At 39.1% G+C, this 22,386-nt stretch overlaps 1 protein-coding gene across 1 annotated transcript in view; it reads left to right on the forward strand.

The window, feature by feature from the left end:
- The first annotated feature begins 712 nt into the window (after positions 1 to 712).
- The window catches only part of PREX2 (phosphatidylinositol-3,4,5-trisphosphate dependent Rac exchange factor 2), a 217,806-nt gene continuing 196,132 nt past the window's right edge, over positions 713 to 22,386 (forward strand). The window contains exons 1-3 of the mRNA XM_019632790.1: positions 713 to 733; positions 19,668 to 19,739; positions 21,044 to 21,166. Of these exons, the coding sequence (XP_019488335.1) occupies positions 728 to 733; positions 19,668 to 19,739; positions 21,044 to 21,166 (201 nt within the window). The 5' untranslated portion in view covers positions 713 to 727. The remainder of the gene's footprint in view (positions 734 to 19,667; positions 19,740 to 21,043; positions 21,167 to 22,386) is intronic.

Here is a 22,386-nt window from a genome sequence, read left to right on the forward strand (position 1 = left end):
GCAAATATTCAGATGGGGACTCTTTTGGTTGGTAGGTCAAACGAGTGAATAGTCTGTAACTAGGAAGACCTTAGTCACCCTGGTAACAGCTGGAACTTGTTAACTGAAAGTAGGTACTCAATTGTATTGTGCTCTTTCGTGTGGTCTCTGTAACTCACATGCTGTAATTACGATAAGAGGAAAGGGTTTCTGCAGAATTTTCTTCTGTAAGCAATATTCTGTTACAGAAATATAAGGTTACTCAAATTGTGATGTTTATTCAGTTAGGAAAGAAGTCAGTACAATTAAAGTCAAGCAGTCTTACACAGAAGAGACTTATTTAATTTCTCTGCTAAAATATAGGAAATTTGGAAATCAAATTTAGAAACTGAGTGTAATTGGGTTTTATTTCTGCCCTCTACATGAGGTCTCCTGGCCTGACTGTCCGAACTTACCTGTGGGGACGTGGGGGGGTTCTAATAACCCAGTCAGTCAGCAGTTGTGGCACTAGTGCTGAGTCCAAGGGAGATTGAATCCAGGCTCCTTCATTTCCTGGCTGTTTGACCTTGGAGATGTTAACAGCAGGTCATCCAATAATGTTGCTTTGTTCAACGTCGTTTCATTATAATATTGATGAGAAAAAACAAATCCTTTTCTGCCTAGGCCACTGTCTGTGTGGGGTTTCCACCTTCCCCCCACTGCGTGGGTTTTCTCTGGGTCCTCCAGGCTCCTCCCACACCCCAAGGATATGCAGGTGAGGTCAATGGGCGTGTCCGTTGCCCGAGTGGGTGTGGGGGTGAGTGGGCCTGCAAGGGAAGGGCGTGCTATCCAGGTGGGTCCCCACCTTGTGCCCTGAGCTGCCTGGACGAGCTCCGACCACCTGTGACCCTAAACTGGAAAAAGTGGGGTGGAAAATAGTTATCTTACTTGTTTTTATCAATCTTTCTTAAATGTACGTCTAGCTCACATTTATTTCACTATTTAATATTACAAGTGTTTTGGGTCTTTATTTAGAAGTTTGGTGATGCTTTTGTGACCATAAATATGTCATAGGAACTTATCTCTTGTTTTATATCAATTAGCCTGTGGTCAAATTGGTTTCATTATACGTGGTTTCCCTGAAATTCGCAAGAACCTATCAACAATAGTGAATACTTACCTGTACTTCTTCTAGGCTGTCTCTCCATTGCTGAAATGGAGCTAAGTTTACAGAATTACTAAAGCATTAATGGAGATAATTTCTATAGCTGATGAAAAACTGAACACTTTTTTTTTTTTTTGCTATGACTGTAATAGGAATAGGAAGTTTGAATAGCAACCTTAATTATTCTGGAGTTGTTTGTCTTGCTTTTTCTGACCATCTGGCAGTGAGTACTTATTTCACATCCATTCATTCATAGTGCTTTCATTAACTAATGAATGGGTGTCAAGTCAGCTATGCCTATTCTTGTTAGACTCCGTGGAAATTTCAAAATTGTTTATATTCACTGCCACTGAGAAAAGGACTGTGTCAATTTATATGAGACATTCTACTTAGTTTAGGTTTTTTAGCTTAGTATTAATGCAAGTAATTTATTGATTAAAATCATGTTTAATGTTTTTCTCAATCATTATCAATCCCTATATAAAAATATATGCTTCTCATTTCTAAATCCATATTCCCTCAAGTATGAACGTCTGACACTAGGAGGTCTTTATTTACATTACTATGGAATAAAAAAAAACGATCAAGTGTGTGGCCACATCTCGTTTATTCTTAATTTAATGACGTAGCACATAATAAGATAGCAATTGTTGACACTATTTGCTAGTAATGTATTTTGTGGCTTCCCTAATTCAGTCTGCAGAACAGAAGGGAATGTTTCAATGAAAAAGAGAAACATAAAACAGAAGAAACAGCTATACAGCTATCCCTTACCTGTCATTGTAAATAATTCTGAGAAATAGAAAAGGGGATTCCTTGGATAAGTGCTTATTAATGGAAATTGTATGTGTGTTTATGCATCTCTTTCTGTGTGTGAAATACTTCTCATTATGGGGATAGATACTAACAAAATTCAGTTTACCTAATGAAGAATGCTATAGCTCCATAACTCATCTTCCTGCTTCTAAGTTTGCACCCCATTTTCTATTATCAACAAGCTCTACTACTTATCCTTTTAAAACATAGCCAAGTCATAACACTTCTCAGCTCAAAACCCTTCCCATCGCGCTATGAGTAAAAGTCAGAGTCCTCATAATAGCCGACAAGGTCCTATACGATAATATCTTCTCCCCCAACCGCTCTGATCTCATCCTCTACTCCCTCCCTTCCTCTCTAAGGTGATGCTATTTTTTGATCTTCTCTGATCTCATCCTTTCCTCCCTCCTCTTCTCTATAAAGCAATGCTATTTTTATTTTTGGTCCCTGTTTTACAGATGAGGGAACAGAAGTCCACAGATTCCTTAATCTTACCCTGCCCTCAGACTTGATTATTCATTCATCAAACGTTGAATTCCTACGAGAAGCTTCAGGTTAGCTGGGGAATGGGGCGCGTGCATTTAATACAACCCAATGGTGCATGAGATGCAATCATGAGCAAGTGTATGGGGCCTTCTAGAAACCAGAAGGGCAAAACCACCCCAGCCTGGAGAGGTCATGGAAGCCTACCTCGAGAAGAGGACAATGAATGACTGTTCAGGAAGCGTGGAAGTTGACTAAATTTGGAGTGGAGGAAGGGCCTCCCAGGCAGAGGCACAGTGAGAACACAGGCAGAGTGGGACGCAGTGGACGAATGGCGAGCCCTGCAAGAGGGCGTGTCAAGATCATGAACGTAACACGAGGCAGTGAGTGGTGAACGGACCACACAACGCGCACCTTCAGTGCTCTTTTAATGTCCTCCCCTCTTTTGTGTCTTGCCCCTTTAGCCTCGTGTTTACTTTAGAAAAATCATGCTTTATAAAATGTGGATTTAAAATATACGTTTTGATTTAATAGCTTATGAACCTGTGTTGCCTAACGGTAGGCGTTAGCTGTTCCTTCCCACCCTCTACCCGTGTTGGACTGAATTTGCCCTGTCACTTATGGATTTACCTTGACAACATAAGCACTCTCTATATTTCTCCTCCAACCCTGTTCTACCTGGTCTTTCCCAAACCAGTAATTAGCACCAGTGTTCACTTAGTTGCTCAAGCCAAAACGTTAGGAGGCAACGTTGCTTTCTCTCATTCTTTCACAATCTACATCCAGTCCATCCGCAAATCCTGCCAGCAGTTATTTCAAAGCATATACAGATTCTAACCACTTCGCACCACCTTGGTCCACAGCACCATCATCTCTCACCTGGCTTATTTCCATAAAAACCCAGTTGGTCTTCTCCATAGTCCATACTCCACACAATAGCTGGAGTGAGCTTTAGACCTGCTCCTCGGCTTACAACCCTTCAGTGGCATCCCAACACACTGAGAATAAAATACCAAGTTCTCACCTTGGCGCCCACCCGCCCCCGCCCTCTTTGAAATGCACTTGTCTGTCAGCTGTTTCTCCTACTCTTTTCCTCCTCTCTTACACCACCTCACTGACGGTGCCCTTCCTTTGGGGCCACACACCCCTACTTCATCTGCATCTGCGTTGCCTTTGCCTACTGTCCCTTTGCAGATATTTCCATGCCTCACTCTGTCAGCTCTCCAAGGTCTCTCCTCAAGCGATACCTCTTCAGAGAGTCCTTCCCCAGCGATCATGTCCTCAGTTTTTCCCATTAGCCCGTTTTATTGTTTTTCATAGTACTCACCACCACCTGAAATTGAACTTGAAATTGCATTTAGCGGTTTATCTTTGCATGTCTAGTCTCTTGAATGCGTGCTCCCTGAGGGCTAGGAATGGGCCTCTTTATCATTATATGCCTAGTGGCTACAACAGAGCCTGGCATAAAGTGACAGTCTCGTAGGTGTACCATGACGCTCTCATTATCTCACTGACTGTCACAATGACTGTTTTATACTATGAGGATATTGTTCCTCATGTGCTTGTACAGATGAAATTATACAGATACTTCAGGACATGCATTAGTTTCCCAATGGGACACCCACTAGCAATAGATTTCGGATACAACGTAGAATGTGAAAATTTGAAATCCAGTTCCTACCATTATTCTTTCATCAGAATTTACAATTTTATGATTGACTGGAGGAAGCAGCTCATTTACATTTTCCCGGTCCTCTGAGCTCCGTGTACCCAGCCCCCGCCCAGTGCCTCAGAGGCAGTCCCGGCCAAGCTGGAAGAGAAAGAGGATTTCTGTCCACGCTGGGAAGCATGGTCTAGAATTAGTTTTGCTGCCCCGAATCGAGCATCCTAGGATGAGCAGGGACACCAACTTCCCTACTGAGCTTCAGGCCGATGAACTGACTCGACAGTGTACATACAGCCACACTGTGAAATTAGGTTCTACCTCATTTCTCATTTTTATTCCAGTTCTTTATCAGGTCTGGAGCTGGAACCTAAATCCTACTGCACTTGAAGGAAGCCGTGACAAGAACAGCTATTCCCTGTTAGATGCCTCTCTTTCTCTTCACACCCCCTCTTCTCACTCTCCCTCAGGCAGCATCTATCAGGGTCACTTTCAGCCCAGTGACACAGCACCATATGCTCTCATCTGCCTGAATACTATCACGGCTGCTTGAAGTCTACTTGCTGAGGCACTTAGGGCTTCCAGACACCCTCCAAACATTGGGCCTAGTTCTGACTAGCTTTAGTTTACTGTTCACTTCATGCTTTATGTTATATTATTTGCATTTTCAACTTCCAAGCCTTGCAGATAATTGTCCTAATCCATGTTAGTTATCTGCAGTCAGCCTAGGGACAGTTTCATTTACATCCCAAAAGGCTGCTTCTTGAGGATCTAGAATCCTTGAAGTCCTCTGACACCGAGAAACTGTTGATATCAGGGGATAGTTGACATTTTTTAGTAGTTAAGCAAATCTGTTGCATCTTTGTGATTATATAACAAAATTCATAGATAAAGCCTGAACAGACATTAGCTTTTTCTTTTTCTTCTTCTTTTTTTTTTTTTTTATATAACCCAGGTCAGAAAAAAATTCATGAAATATTTTTTAGTCGTCATAGCTTTTTTTCCTTGAAGGAAAGTGTTCTTGTTTACCTGCACCCAACTGGCCTCGTGAACGTTCAGCTGTTGACAGAGCTGCAGGCCAATATCCATGGAAATGAACTCATTAATAGGATTTTGCTGGCTCCTATTTGATTCATGAAGTCTGTAGAAGTATTTGTGATATTTCATGTTTTAGTTTTCTCTTGGTTTTTGAAACATAATGGGGTTATTGATAATAATTGTTACCCCGATTTTCACAGTTGAGTTTTATTTTTTCTCATATTTCTTGAATGTATAAACAAATGCTTTCAGATAATTGTCTTCTTGCAGATTTTTGGTATAATTTTTTCAAAGAGCACTGTGAAGAAAAATTATGAATGGCTTAAAAACAGTTTTCAACTATTTTACATACTTAAACACACAATACCTATTTCCCTTATTAATGCATTGATTATATAACTTGCTGTGTGGACGTTGTAAAAAAAGAATGATTCTCTCTGAAGGTCTTCTTTCAGAGATGAAATGTGCAATTATTTAATGAAAATAGCATCTGGCAGGTATATTTGGTGATGTCAAATAAAATAGAAAAAAATTGTAGTAATAGCAAACAGGTATTAGCCCTTGATGTGCCGGTTGCTTTACATATAATAATTTATTTCTTCTTTAGAGCAAATCTACAAGAGTAGATACCATATTACTCTCGGTTTACAAATATGGAGACTGCCTCAGAGAGGTAGTTACTTGTGAACGTCACACGTCTGTCTAGTAACTGGCAGAGTTGGGATTTGAATCCCGGCGGACTGATACCAAAATTTGAGCCCTTAACCACTTCACATTCTTGTTTTCAAATGTATTTTGGCAGAGCCTGCATATTGGACTGCCTATTGTCTTAACACCTGTGCATTCTTTCCGCCCTTATTTAGAGCACCACTTATTTCAAATTACTAAATTACCGTCTACTCACGATGTTTTCTGGACTTTCTTCTGTTCCATTGATCTATTCGTCTGTATTAGCCCAACAGTAACCATGTTCATTACTGTACAATCATTCCTTTTTGGAATAAAGTTTGAACAGAATGAAAAAGGAAAAGAAACAAAACTACAGACTAAGGAGTGGATGGTATATTGAATATTTGGGCATGAGAAAAGGGAAGACGGGACATGGTAAGTGAGAAGGGAAATAAGATGTTGATAGAAAAGTCATATATGTTTTAAGGATAAGAGTGGACACCTTAGGAGTCAGTTTGAAAGAAAAGGTAAAGTAGATCTATAAATTTCTGAATAAAAAGTTATTTATATTTGTTGAAGCAGATATTTCTGATGGCGTGAATTTAAAAATCTTTTTTCTATATCTCGTGAGGTTGCACAGTGAGAAAAAGAGGGTAGTAGATGCCAGACAGAGATGGATCTTCGAGTTGGGATCCTCGGTTAGTTTCTCTAGATTATTTTCCAGTATTAAATGCTTTTCCTTCCCCCACTGCTTAAAATTTCCTTTTCATGGGAACTGAATTCTCGAATAACGACTTCAACAGGAATAGTGTTCTGCATTTTAAATTCGGGAAATGACCAGTTTCCTGTGCCAGAGAAAATTTTGTGCCTCAGAATATTATCTATATAATGTGCTTTGTACTTCCCGCCTAGCCTTTTCTTTCATTGTGCTGTGTTTTTTAAGTTATCTGATATCAATGTAAATTCCTGAGCAGCACAATACAAAGTATTATATTGGAGACACAATAGTCTACTGGCATCGGTGTATAAATATTTGTATAATATTAAAAATACGGCAATTTAGCAGACATTCCATTAAGGAATAGTTTCACAAGTATGTTCATGTCAGCTCATGAATTGCCTTTTAGAAATCCGTTTTATCCCATATGAATCACTAACTGGCACCATGAAACATACTTTTATCAGAAATGCCACCAGAGATTGTGGGATCTTTGAAATATCTTTTATTTTTGGTTACAATTCTAAACTTAATTAAAACTTCATTATTTTCATCTGACTTTAAGTAAGATTGTTTACAAATATTATGACTTGTAATATAGAGAGGAGTAGATTTTAATTTGAATTTTGCCGCCTAGCCTAATACATTATCTTTGTTTAATGGTTCTACTGGTGCTATAAAGAGTTGGTAGCATCCAGAAAAGCTAAGACAACTTCAAGAATATTTTCTTTCTGTACCTGACTTTGCTGTAAGTGTTCTCAGATTGGCCTGACGTTTTAATTCATCAGCCTGTGTGAGTCTTACCCATACCCTGATCTTGTAGTAGCTTATTGAAATCAAAGCCATGGTCCGGCCATATTCCACATACAGTGTTCAATTTTTATTAGTACCTTGTTCTCTAAGTTCTCTCAAGGACTGTTGAGATAGGCTCTAGTTTTTGTGAGAACCTGAAAGTTTGATTGTGAATTAATTTTTTCTACCTTATGCTATTTGTGAATTTTTATATTTCTGGAGTGTTTCAAAAATATGAATAGAGAGATTGACATGTAACACATTTGGGGGCCAGCCTGGAATCCTGTGCAGAAAATACCCAATACAATATGAGTGAGTGTGTGTGTGTGTGTGTGTGTGTGTGTGTGTGTGTGTGTGTGTGTGATTCCCCCTCCCCCCCCAGAAATCTTCAATTATTTGTTTTGAAATAAAGGAATTATCCAGAAGTTAGAGTCTGTTAGATTGATTCACTATCAACAGAGGAGCAGAGAGGGATAGGCAGGGACCTTACCCTTTAATTCTGTTCTCTCTAGTATTCGTAATAATTATAACCACAGTAGAGATAATAGAACTATGTCTGTGGATGTAGCAGTAATAGCATTTCAGCTAACATTTATTTGGTCCTAATTATTCACTAGCATTGTACAAATCACCAATAAAAATTGCCTGTGTGTAATGAATTCTCTTCACCTCTCTGTGAGTTAGCTACTATTGTTATTAATCTGATTTACTGTGCAAGCAAGCTGAGGCTTAGAGCCTTGGGCTTCACAAATGCTTATCACAGGGCTGAACTCTAACTCTATGGGGCATCCTGTGTCTCTATAGGTATGGGTAGTTAGTTGTCTCTAGGTTTGTTGGGGGAGGATTAATTTTGATAGGTTTGAAAACAGCTGACTGTAAACATTGCAAACTTCTTAATCTTTTTTACTTTATTTAGTTGATTTCTCCCTAGAGTTTGATGTATCCCTGACCATTCCAGAAAGAAACATCAATTATCCAAAACAATATAAGGAACCCAAGATCACCTTGAATCAAATGTCACTTGGAATATATAAGCTAGGAAGAGTTTATTGTCAAAAAGTCACATTATTAAAAGAAATATTAATATTGATAGTTTGAAATAAAGACATAGAGCTATTTCAGTGTTTGAGAAAACTAGTTGTATATGTGGCTTCCAGAATTGTCTTTAGAAAATATCAATTATAAGAATTAATATCTAATTTAATTTGAATTCCTTGGGAAACTAGCAGTTCAGTACATAGGCACCACTTTTCTTAGTTTTTTTTAATATGTAGTTTTTCTTTCATCTTGGGAGTACTTTCTCACTTTAACGCTTTTAAGATCAAACGCCAATTTATATATTCTATTTTTTTTTTTTTTAGCTGAGCCATCCTGCCACCTGTTGGGCATTGAACCGCTGTTGCTCAGAGCTCACACTCTTTTTTTTTTTTAAAGATTTTTATTGGGGAATTGGATGGGAACAGTGCTGGGGAATTGGGGGAAGGGGAACAGACAAGCTACTGTCCTTTTGTTCTTCAGTCTAGTTGTGGAGGACGTTGCTTCACTGGCCCAAGTTGGCACCATCATTGCGCTCTTCCCAGGCGAGGCAGATCAGTCGCCAGCTTCTGGACGGCCGGTCATGGGTTGGTTGCTGGCTGCTGGCCGCTCACGCTGGCCGCTGGCTACACACGGTAGCCCATGGCAACCCACTGCAGCAGGAGCTGCAGCCTACACTGTCGACGGCGACTCACTGCAGCCCAGCTTCAGGTTGAGCTGTTGTTCAGCATCTTAGCTGTAAAAGGGCAGTGTCACTGGCCCTCATATGTGGGATCCAAACCGGGGCCCTCTGGTGTCCCAAGCCATCTCTTCACCAATGCGCCACTCAGCTGGCCCCAGAGCTCACACTCTTGAGTGAGCTCTTAACCAACTGAGCCACTCTGCCGGCCCGATCGAACGCCAATTTAAAACTTAGACTATTGAAATGATCAGTATTAAACATTTGTAAGAACCAAAAGGGCTTTGGGAAAACCTCAAGACCATGAATACTGCTGAAAACTGAAATGGCTACAGAAGTATTTAAGTCACAAAAATGAATAAAATGGACTTTGGGTAAAAAAGATGACAGTGTGAGAATAAATAATTAACATTTAGCTTTGGTGTAGGGGATAACAGGAAACAATAATATCTGTGACAAATGGAAGGGAACTTAGGGCTCTCTTTGCTCCAGTCTATTGTTTCCATTCAGAAATGTGGTCCTTGTGTTGATTTTTTCCTGGTGTTTGAAGAGAGACTATAAATATTGACTTTTATGTGAATGCTATTATTTCTTTAAGTGGTAGCAACTGAATCACACTGTGCTTTCTTAAAACATACCGCTACTGCTTTTGACCTCTGCTTTAGATCAACTCATTGCCTTAGGCCAATGGAAATTAAACATTCAAGAAAGACAGCTATAATATCCCTATTTTTATTAGCTGAGCTGTAAGACGAGTTTGTAGGAATTGAAATTACAAAATACATCACAAAAAGTTAAACAAAAACTTAACAGCAAATCTTAACCAAAACTTAAAAAGTTGACAAAAGACAACTTCAAGGGAGTTTGCATTTATTGTAGTATTTTATTGTAACTACTTCAATAAATTCTGAATTTTCACTTTTACATTTAAAACTGTTATGATAACTGGAATTTCATTGAGAATGGTTCTGATTTCTCTTTCATCTTCTGTCCAGTTTCAGTATTGACTTTCCAGCTACCTATTAAATGTCTTTAAAATCTTGTGCCTTTTATGTAGTTAGTGCACTGATCACATGCTGACAGAAATGAATTCTTACTCCTGAAAACTGAAAAACATAGTTATGTCTTGCTGGTTTTTGGCATATCGAGGTCAGATAGAAGACATTAAATCATGTTTTAATTATCGTCAAATCCTGGTAAAGTTTCAGCCAAGAGAGTTTAAAAAATCTGGATGATCTGATGAAAAATTACCTTCATCTAGGCTCTCAGATATTGGTGATGTTCACTTTGATTTATTAGTTGTTCTGAAAAAGAGTAAAACATTTTTTGGTGGGAATTTGAGCATATATTAAAAGGCTCTCAATAACTCTGACACACAAAAAAACCCTTTGGTCCTGAATAATAAGAACACATTAACAATCAAAGGGCTTTCACTGGGGACTTTGATGATGTACTGTTTAGGTATTACTGTGATCGCTTCAGGCATCTTGCTGAGTAATCCATGTATGATATATGTTTTGTAGTGGTTTGTAGAGGGACAGATGTCCATGAAGGTGTCTTAAATTCTACTGAACTACTAGCAAATTATTTTCCTGTAAGTTTTTGGAGTTTTGTATGGATGGAATATTGTTATGACAGTCTAATAACACACTAATATCTGTTCCAAAGATGAAAAAATGCTGCCCGTATTCTGAAGAAGCTTATATTCTGGTGGAAAGTGGACGCAAACTAAGATTATTTTTTAATTGTTGTTTATTGTAACAACGTGTAAATGTAAATTCTCCCTACTTTAACTTTCATAAGAATGTGTTTGACTTTTTATTCACAATCTAACACATTTATTGAAACAAGACTATAGAGAGAAATATTGGTCCAAGTATTAGTTCAGCTAGACATGGAAAATCATTTATTTTTGTAAGGTAGCCAGAGAGGTTGATAATTCAAAAGCCTTTAGTGTCAAATTCGTGAATTCACTTGGCACTGCTGTAGGTATTTTTGGACTTCTGTGCCAGTGGTGCCCGACTATGGGGGTGTGAGATGGGCATATGGCCATATATGGAGACATTTTTGGTTGTCACTACTAGGGGTGGTGGTTGATTCTGGCATCCAGTGGGTGGAACTGTTAAATCTCCTAAATGTACAGGACAGCCCCCCACACTGAGATTTATCTGGCCCCCAATGTCAATAGTGTCAATGTTGAGAAATGCTGGTATATGGTGATAGAAAAAAGAAAGATTGTGTGATATCCTTATATTCCAAGTTGCCGGCTATTTGGATTTGGGGGAAGATATTTAGGAACATAATACGGTAGGGAAATGAATACTACACAGTCTGCTGGTCTTCAGAAACAAAAACCATCTAGCTAAGAGAAACGTCTCCAGTCATTCCACTGAAGTTAATACTGAGAGCTTGCAAAGCGCCAGGCAGTGCTCTAGGTGGTGGGAATACCACAGGGAACAAAACAGGCAGGCTGGGCCGGCCGAGTGGCTCAGTTGGTTAAGAGCTTGCTCAAGAGTTTGAGCTCTGAGCAACAGCGGTTCGAGCCCCGGCTGAGCTGCCAACAGGTGGCAGGATGGCTCAGCTAAAAAACAAACAAACAAACAAAAAAACCCAGGCAGGCTCTGCCTTCGTGGGGCTCCTATCCCAATGTGGGAGACTAGTAAACTGACAAATACATAAAATGGGATGTGGAGAAGTGGAAAGTGCTAGAGAGTAAACAAAGGAGAATGATGTGGTGGGTAGGACACCATGGGGGTTGCGGAAGGGAGCATGGTCATAAGAGACCTCTCAGAAGGTGGCAAATATGCTGAGAATTGAGTGACAGCAGGAGACGATGAAATAAAGAGTGCTCCAGGCAGAGGAAGCAAATTGTGAAAAGGTGCTAGGGTGGAAGTAAGCTCAGCATGTTTGGGGAGGACCAGGAAGACTGTTGTGGTTGGGCAATGGTCCAGAATGGGGAAACTGGGATGTGCCAGCTAAAGAGAGCGAGGGAGGAAGGGAGAGACTAGAAGTCAGTAATGGGAGTCTGGAACTCTAGACGAGGACCATCATGGTAAGATGATTACGAAAATATCTATGGTTAGTAATTTCCCTGTGTTTCTAAGTTTTCTTAGTTCCCTACTTGAATGAGCACCGAGCGCTTGGCAGTAAAAATAAAATGGAGGAATACTTGCTGCCTTACCTTTGGAGGTGACTGGGAATTGGAGAGGGAGCCTACAGCATCCCATGCCACTGGGTGGTCTTATGCAGAGTGGGTGTGAAAAGTAATGGAGCGAAGGAAAGACATCAGCGAGGGAGAGCAGGTGGGGTTGGCCCGAGTGAGAAGTGATGCCCTGGATTTAGCAAGAGAAAGGTCAAGTTTAATGAAATAACAGTACTGCGCTATATAGATTTATGGTGATGAATTTTGGGCCCTGGATCTTGGAGAGCCTGGGAATTATTGCAGGGTATTGTATGGTTTTGCAAATGTGCGTATTTGTTTTATTATTAAATTTATTGTTCAGTTTTGGCATCTACCTTCTAACATGCAAAATGTTTATTATGTTTATTACATAGTATATATCTCCTCCCACTAGTATATAGGCAGGAATTTTTGACAATTTTGTTTATTGACATAGTCTATATGCCTAGAACAGTGGTTTGCAGACATTTAGGATAATATACTCGTATAAGGTAGTAACATTTCAGGAGATATATAAGGTTGAACCTATTTTTATGGTACTACTAAGACTTTTCTTTCTTTCTTTCTTTCTTTCTTTCTTTCTTTCTTTCTTTCTTTCTTTCTTNATATATAAGGTTGAACCTATTTTTATGGTACTACTAAGACTTTTCTTTCTTTCTTTCTTTCTTTCTTTCTTTCTTTCTTTCTTTCTTTCTTTCTTTCTCTCCCTCTCCCTCTCCCTCTCCCTCTCCCTCTCTCCCTCTCTCCCTCCCTCCCCTCCATTGTGTTGACATTTGAACTGATGGTGCAAGAGCAATGGTGTGTAAAACTGTTGATGCTCTAGTGTGAATCAAAGTAGTGGTACCGAACTATACTAGTGGGGGTCACTGTATACTTCACTGTCACCCAGTCCTGGGGGAGGTAGGAAGTTTCACTTAAGAATGTCCTTCATAAAGCTGTAAAAACTATTAACTTTATTAAATCTTGAATCTTGAGCACATGTCTTGTTAGTATTCTGTGGATGAAATGGGGAGTTCACTTAAGTACTTCTGCTGCCTACTCAAGTATTATGGTTGTCTCCAGGGAAAAAATTTGTGTGATTGTTTGAGTTGCTGTGGAACATCATATTTACTTGAAATAACAATTGTGAGACCAACTGTGGCTTCAGTTTCAGGGCATTTAGGTATTTGGCACATATTTTCTCAAAAAAGAATTAAGTGAGCCTGTCAACTTCATGGAAAACAACTAACTGATAATATTTGTTGATGATGATAAACTCAAGCTTGCAAGTAAATTTAGAGTTTTGGGAAATTTATGTCTATGACTGTGAGCGTTACAGCTTCTCAATACTTCAAGGCTTTTCTAATGAGTTGGATACTGATATTAACTAATGTGATGTGCTTTTTGATATTGTATAATGAAATGTTTTAATATGTTGAATAAATACATAACTCTCAATGTTAAAAATGTACAAAATCACGCACGGATAAAAGACCTCTTCAAGTTGCAAGATAAATCAATGGGCTTTAATATAATCGAGTACAAAAAGTTTACTGATATTGTTTCACGTTTTAAGAAACTAACACTTATTTAGTTTTGGTGTTGTATTAAAGAAGAATATTCATAACTATCTGAAAATATTGTAGCAACAAATATATTTTTCCCTTTTCCAACTCTCATTGGAAATATATGTTTCTGAAAAACATATCACAAAAAATGGAAGCATATCTGACAATCCAGTTACCTTCTATTAACCTGGACATTCAAGAAATTTGCAATTATATAAAACAGCACTACATTTCTCACTGAAATTTTTTTTTGGAAAAGATAGGTATTTTTCATAAAAATATGCTATATATAGTTAACACATAGTGGGTTTATTATTGCTAATTTTAAATTTAATAAATGAGTTTATTGGAAAATAAATATTAAAATTTTCTTAGTTTTAAATTTTAACATATTAAATATTGACAATACACATAAATAAAAGCTCTTATAACTCTCAGTAATTTTTAAGAGTATAAAGGAGTGCTGAGAATAAAATGTTTAAGAACTACTGCCAAGAACAATGCCTAACACATAACATAAATATTATTGGTTTTTTCTAATAGATTATTGTTAAAATGTATTTAAATTAACAAATATTCACACCACGATATGCATGTCTGTTACTTTTCTTCATTTTAAGGGAAGGATTCCTGTTCAAAAAATTGAGAATTGAGGGCCATCCAAGTGGCTCAGTTGGTTAAGAGCTCGTTGAAGATTGCGAGCTCTGAGCAACAGCGGTTCAAGTCCTGGCCCAAGCTGAGCTACCGCTGAGCTGCCAACAAGTGGCAGGATGGATCAGCTAAAAAAAAAAAAAAAATGAGAATCAATAGATATTTAGGAAAGAGTGCACTCTCATGGACTGGAGAGGTTATGAAGGGCTCACTGAAATTATACTAAAGGAACATAATATGTAATTTTAAGGATGAATTGAGCTAGCATCATTTGACTTAAAAAAACCAACCTTCTCTCAATGCAAACCCACCTCCCTGTCTTTGCTCTCTTTATTAGCAAAACTTTAAAGTTTTAAAAACTTTTTCTATGGTTATAGCTGTATTTACGCATCCTCCATCTCCTCCTGTACCCGTTCCATTGGTACTGCTGTGGATAAGATGTGACCGATCTCTGCATTGTCAAGTCATGTATCTGTTTGGACCTACTTGATTTCTCAGCACTGTTAAAACATTCCCTCTCTCTGGAAACCCTCTCTTCCTCTGGCTTTTCTGACACCATATTCTCCTGGGTTTGCTACTACCTTATTGGCTTCTTTGGTTTCTCTTCTTCTCCTTGACCTCTAATTGTTAGGGTGCCCCAAGGATCTGTCCTGGGACCTTTTGTCTTCTCCATCTGTGTGCCCTCTCCAATGGATTGGGCCAGTTTCCTCTTCTCTCTGTGTATACCTTTCCTGAGTTATGTCTTTGTGCCCATGACACTCAACTCTTCACCTTCAAACCTGCTCTCTCCTCAGCTAACTCCCTATTTGAGAGTCCAAGTGGCATCTCAAATGCATCATGGCCAGAAAACACCCTGACTTTCCTGCCCCAAAACCTACCCATTCTGACTCCTCCGTTCCGATAAAATGGCACCACTATTAAGTGGTGTTCAAGACAAACTCAAATGTAAGTCTTTTTTGTTTATTAGGACTTTGTTTTTCTCTCAGGAAGACAAAACAAAACAAAATACTCTCTAAAGAATTTTGATGTGATAATATTATTTTAAGTTCAAGAGGTAAAAGGAAAATATTTACCCTTAAGTTTTTTCCACTTATTTTCATGAAATGAGTTTGCATTTTTCTGCATACTGCAGCCCTTTAAAAAATTTTCCCTTTTCGCCTTTGTATATAAAATTTACCCATCTGTATCCATATTCAGTAGCCACATTTTCAAGATGTCAGGTTGTTGTTAAGATCATTCTGAATGTAGAATATCTATAGGAGTAACAAGGTTTACTGCCTATGTGATATTATAACATTCAGATTGGCATCAGGTATCTAGAATTAAAAGTGTGAACTGTTAAAATCTGTGGGACATTTGAGAGTGATCGAATGTGTGTGCCTGACAGATGAAAAGAGTGGGAAGGACAAAATGAGTGGAGAGAGGTCATTTAGTCCATTGAAGTCAGAAAGTAAGCCAATGTGTTCAGAGAATAAAACTCACCATGGATTTTGCTTCACTTTTGAGCCAGCAGTGGCCCAGATTGGCAGACAAGGAGAAAGGGGATTACCATCAACTCCCTGTTATATCTTAATGAGTTTCCTTCCTTCTTTTGATTTCCTGGTAGCAAATTGTGACCTTTTTAGCTTTCTTAAACTTTAATTAGTGTATGACATTTGACATTTCATCAAATACGTGATGTGGAGCAAGTTTTGCTCTCTGAGCAGGAAAAAGGCAGCCATGGCTGTAGTGATATCAGGCATGCATTGTGCAGAATCATGTTGGGGAATGCTGGCCAGTGAGTGCGTGCTGACACCCCTGACAGATCATAGGTACCTGGAGGGCCACCTGCGAGCCTCACTTCTCCCAATGTGACTCAGTCTATCTCAGCTGGCTCACCTGTCCTTGCATCTCCCTAGCCTTCAGAGATTAGTAAGACCTGTTTACACACCGATTGTGATTTTCATTATTGGCCGGGGAGGGTTCCCTGGTGGAGTATTAGAAAACCCTACATGGCTGAGTGAGAGCGAATTGTACATTGAGGGAGTTTGACAGAGTTGAAAGCCACGGTGAAATAAATGAACCTATTTTTTTTCCACCCAAGACTCACTTGTTTCTCAAAGTCTGTTTCTTCAGACTTTGGAAGGACAAACATAAAGAATGGTCATCACATGTGGTCTGTGGACCAACTGCATCTGCATGCAGATTGGCATTCGAGGAAGCTTGCTTCAAAATGCAGATTTCTAGGTTCTAAACCAATATGCCGTATCAGGCTTTCTGGCAATAGGTCCCGCGAGTCTGCGTTTGGAAGTGACTCTCCAAGTCTTACATCCAGTAAAAAGTTTGCAATCCGCTAGCATTAAAAGCTATTTTCTAATACTTATTTTCAGTGTATTTGTATCAAAATGAAGATGATCTAACTCTGATGAAATTCTGGAGCAGTGAGGATGAATGAATGCAGATCTAAAGCAACACATTACCTCCCTACCGTGTTTTTGTGACCAGGGTATTAATGCTTTCTTGGTTGCTATGAGAGAGATTAAATGCCCCAGTCACCAAAGCCTGAAAGGATTGTAGATACAGGTTGTTAAAGGATGATTTCTGAAGATACGTTATTTATCTCTACCTTCAGGAAGCAAGACTTAAACGTTTTGTAAAAAATGTCAACCAGTTTTTAAGATTTTGCACTCTCAACAAATTATCTAAACTCTGCCCTCACTGTTGTGTAAAATGAAGGCCCTTGGGGAAAAAAACACTTGGTCAGAAATGCTAATGAGTTCCAGGTTTTCTTTTCTATGCAGTTAGGTAAACAGTTCCATATTGTCACAGAAGATAAGGTAAAAAATTGGATAAAAAAAAATTGTTTACTTAATTAGTTTGTATCTTCCCTTCTAACTCCTATTTTGATTCGTTTTCACTACCTCCTAACTTGTATTTATGAGTTTCAGAATGTGACTGAGTTCAGTTTATGAAGAAAAGGTTTATAAATCTAGAAGGTGAAGTTTAAGCTTTGCTTGCACGAGAGGTTACCTGTTTACTATGTGGTCAATATGAAATGTAAACCAGGCAACTAAACCACCCACGTTATTTTAAGACTAAATGGAAAGAGCTAAGGAGCATTTTTGGTATGAGTATGTGGAAACATATTCAAGAAAAACAAAACTAGAATTAAAAATTAAACAGACGAACACTAATTAAAATGGGCACGTAAAGTCAGAAAATTCAAAACCTCTGTTCCCATTGCCAGTTATACGTAACTTGAGAACATGGTTCTAAAACTGTGTCATGTTTTTCCAATGGAGATCCATTCAATACGTTCTTATTCATTTTATTAAATTCTGCTGAATTATTTCATTCAGTTGAGGCTATTAGTACTGGCGTGGTTTGTAGTTACGGAACATGAAATGTGAACCAATTGAATTGGGAATAAAGATGCTATTGAAGCTAATGCTAGGAGTGAGATCTTGTGGCTCATTTGTTTTGTTTCTTTTAAATAGTTTCGTTTTTCTTTTTGCAGAAGTTATACTTTTACAAGTCTTCTAAAATTTGAATGTACGAAAATATATTAAATGATCCCCTTATTGGTGGCATGTATGTTGTTTCCGGTGTTCCCACCTCTGTAATCAATATACACCGAAACCCCTTGTCTGAGTATTTTCTTAGGGTAAACTCCTAGAAGGAAAATTGCTGGCTTAAAGAGAATGCCCATTTAAAAATTTGAGATACATTATCAAGTTGTCCTCAGACATGTTGTGCCGTTTTATGCTTTTATTAGCCATGTCTGGAGGGTGATAATTTTGGAACATCATGAACAATCTTGGGTTTTGTTAATCTCTTAACTATTTAGTATGCAAAAAATGGATCTTAATTTTCCTTTGTTCGATACAGTGTCTAGAGGTTCCCCAGAGCCTCTGTGTGCCCTGGGGAGTCGGTGGGCTGCATAGTCATACTCTGACTTGGCAGGTAGTGGGCGGACGCTTTCGGACAAATAAAGGAAGGAATGGTCTCACCCGGGTACTAGATAGTTAGTTAATGGACAATGTCTTGAGGACACAAACCAAATTGGCCAGATGGAAAGTCTCACTTCCTTTTCCTTCTGAAGTTTCTCTTTTAAGGCCCAGTATAAATAACTCACTCTACCTTTTTTTTTTTTTTCCTTAAAAATTATAGCTTATTTAGCCATGGGTCAAAGCTTAATGACCATCAAGAAGAGTCCAGATCTTTGAAATACTAATGAACTTATTTGCCTACCATAGGGCTATGGAAAGCCCTGAGCTGATCCCAGAAGTATAAATTCTGGCTTCCTAAAACTTGCGGGAGAAAGGATAAAAGGGAGAGGCACATCTTTTTATTCCTTCTGGAAGAGTCACTTTCTCTTTCTCTCCCTCCCTCCCTCTCAGTTCTAAAGGGGTTACTTCAGGGCTGGCTGAGTGACTCAGTTAAGAGTTGGCTTGGGAGCACGAGCTCTGAACAGCAGGGCCGCCAGTTCGGATCCCACATGAGGGCCAGTGATGCTGCGCCTTCTACAGCTAAGATGCTGAACAACAGCTCGACCTGGAGCTGGGCTGCTGTGAGTCGCTGGCATAGGCTGCAGTGGGGCTGGCCAGCAGCTGGCATGAGCTTTCATGAGCTGCCATGAGCCGCCGTGAGCGGCTGTCCTGCGGCCAGAGACCGATCTGCCTCACCTGGGAAGAGCACAATGATGATACCAACATGGGCCAGTGAGGCAACGTCCTCCACAACTAGACTGAAGAACAAAAGGACAGCAACTTGTCTGTTCCCCTTCCCCCGATTCCCCAATGCTGTTCCCCTCCCCCAATTCCCCAATAAAATCTTAAAAATAAATAAATAAAATAAAAATAATAAATAAATAAATAAATAAATAAATAAATAAAGGGGTTGCTTCAGAATTTCTGGTCCTTTTGTTTTTATTAGAAATCCTCTTTTTCATTAGGCTTTGATCTTTTGTACTTCACAAGACTTAGACATTTAGGAAACATCTGACTCTAAATGTTTACCACAGAACTTTGAGACCTTGTTGGATAAATTTAATTCACACATACGTGATCACTTTTGGTCCTGCCCCAAAACTAAAAAGGAAAAATAATGGTCAGGCAGGGGCAACAATGTACAAAGAGTCCCTGTCTTACAATAAAACTAGTACACTCTATTATACTCAAGAATTATTGCCATTTTAAACCTTGGTTTTCTGTAAAAAAAGTTAATTTAATTTTGATCAACGCAGTTATTAAGATAATGTTATTATTATTATATATTTTCTTGTTTTGTGCAGGCATTCTTACACCGAATGAACCAGTGTGCGGCATCAAAAGTTGACAAAAATGTCACAGAGGAAACAGTGAAGGTGAGGGGGTACCATCAGCCCTTGGCTCAAGTACAAGTTCCTCCGAGATAAAGGTTTACCTGTGGAATGTTTCTTCATGACTCTTCAACTTGTGTTCAGTTCCAGCATAAGATCTTGTGTCGGCCACATATGTGGGTTGCAATTAGAAAAAGGGAAACTCGAGTTTCAGAAAAGAAATGGGGGTTAAGAGGATGGAGTAGAAGACAAAGGAGAGAAATTTTTTGCCAAGTGCTCTAGAAAGTTTGAAAAGAAAGAGAAAAATAAACCCAAGACCAAGAACCTTATCGTCGATGAGAGGGGGGAGAGCTGAGCAGTATGTAAGACGATTGCTAGAGGTGGCTCAGGAAGACACAATGTGGGCAAAACCAACTTCCAATCTCTAATTACTAAAGAACCAACTATTTGGACCGTCCACTGGTGCAGAAAAGAAAATCCGCGTAATATCCCCAACTCAGAAACAAATGAATAAGCATTTCCTTTTAAGAAAAATTGTGAAGAGTTTGGAAATGAAAATTAATTATGCTATGGTCATTATTATTCATTTACGTTGTATAAACCATTATTGATATTTATTTTTGGTGCCAAGTTGCTGTTTTACTTTACTGGGGGAAAAAAAGAATTCTCCAAGGATTTTATAGGATTTTATAGGCTCTCTTTGCTGTATTTCCCCATAAGTTCAATGCTAACTTTCAAATTCTCCCACCATGGGTGTGTTTTAGTTTGTGTGTTTTTGTTTGCAAAAGACTCCTGTTACTCAAATTGACTTGAAGATACTTTGGCTCTCATATTAGGAGCTCTAGACAGAAGGGAAGGTTCGGGATTGGCAGTTCAAGGAAGTCCATAAGATGGCCAGGTTCTCTCCAGCTCTTACCCTGCCATCCTGGTTACCAGCAAAATGTCCCAGCGATCACTTCCAGACAGAGTACCTTTTGAGAGGGGGAAAAGGGCTGTCCATTCTAGAGTGCCCTTCTTAGGAGTAAAAAGCCTGCCAGCCAATCAGCTTCTACTGTTTAGCCTGCAGCCCATTCTCATTAATGGTGTGGGAGTACCATGCTTGACTTCAGCCATTCAGGCTTTTCCTGAGAGCCAGAAATAGGTTCCTGGTTCCCAGGGTTGTGTGGGAGTGGAGAGGATGTCCAGACAGAACTGGTGTTCTGCCAGCCGGGTGGGACGAAGGAATGGATGTGGGATAGCTAGATATCCACGGACGTTTTTAGCTTGGAGAGAGAATACTAGACTGTCATAGACGTTTTTTTTTTTTTTAATTGCATCACTATTGCACTTACCCATTTCTTTATTTACAGATGCTGTTCTCAAACATTGAAGATATCCTTGCTGTACATAAGGAATTCTTAAAAGTTGTGGAAGAATGCTTACATCCTGAACCTAATGCCCAGCAAGAAGTGGGGACCTGCTTTCTTCACTTTGTAGGATACATTTCTGTTTATTTTTAAAGCTCTTTACCCTTGCATTTTAAGGTGTAGCTCTTGGCATGGTAGCATGTGGGAATTCGGCATTAGAAGTAAAATCTGACACCAAAAGTTTGGGGTCTTTTAAGGTCAATGGAATGTTCCATTTGGAGCCAGAAAAGGGGAGAGTGCCTCACATCATCCATTGTATTCAGTGAAGAATAAACAGCCTTTTCTTTTTCCCAACAAGTTAGCTCTTCGCATCCCCTGTAGCTTTGAATTCTAATGAATATTCAGGCTGCTCATAATGAATGGATTTTTATGTTTCTCTCAAACATAGAGCATTTCTCTTTTGAGGCAGAAAATCCTTACTCTTACAATGGTGTGAGGAATCTTTGATTAGTCAGAGTTTTCCCTGGTTAATCGACTTGTGACAAACCTGGAGATGAACAAACCCGGTCACTCTAGGTACGCATATGCCTGCATCTGAATTTTTCCCAAGGATGGTTTCTCAGAAGAGTGTACTGAGCAGTGCGGGAAAATAAGTCAATACTCAGCTATTTTAGATTATACCTCATGCTTGTATGATCCTTTTCATCTCTTTCTGCACAATAGCTGACATAATTCATGCAATCGATTTGCAAAGTAAAATGCCACCTGTATAATGAAAATTGTTTTTAGAACTAAAAAACATACTGAAAAAACAAGTATTGCTCTTTATATCATTCAACGACGTTAATTTTGAGATTGCTGATTTGAATCCATAGTTATCCAAATACTGTGCAATCAATGTTTTCTTAGAAAATGTGTGGGAATATTCGGTAATAGAAATCAATTTTTGATTATGTTTATTTCCAGTTAGTCTTTGTATTTCTATAGGTAGTGAGCAGACTCTGTATATGTTATTTATTTATTTTTTTTAAATTGGGGAATGGGGGAAGGGAACAGTGTTGGGGAATTGGGGAAGGGGACCAGCTAAGTTGTTCTTCAATCTTTGTTGCGGAGGGCACCAGCCACCATCTGGCTGCCCATCAGCAGCTCGTGGCCTCTAAGCCCAGGTGCTGTGTTCAATCTTAGTTGTGGGTGGGCATAGCCACCATCCCATGCGAGAGTCGAACCCGGCAGCCTTGTTGTTAAGAGCGCATGCTCTATCCACTGAGCCATCCGGGTGGCAGCTCAGCTCAAGGTGCCAAGTTCAGTCTTAGTTGTGGGTGGGGTAGCCCACCATGGAACAGGCA

Source organism: Hipposideros armiger, unplaced genomic scaffold (assembly GCF_001890085.2).
Source record: "Hipposideros armiger isolate ML-2016 unplaced genomic scaffold, ASM189008v1 scaffold_1175, whole genome shotgun sequence".
Taxonomy (NCBI): Eukaryota; Metazoa; Chordata; class Mammalia; order Chiroptera; family Hipposideridae; genus Hipposideros; species Hipposideros armiger.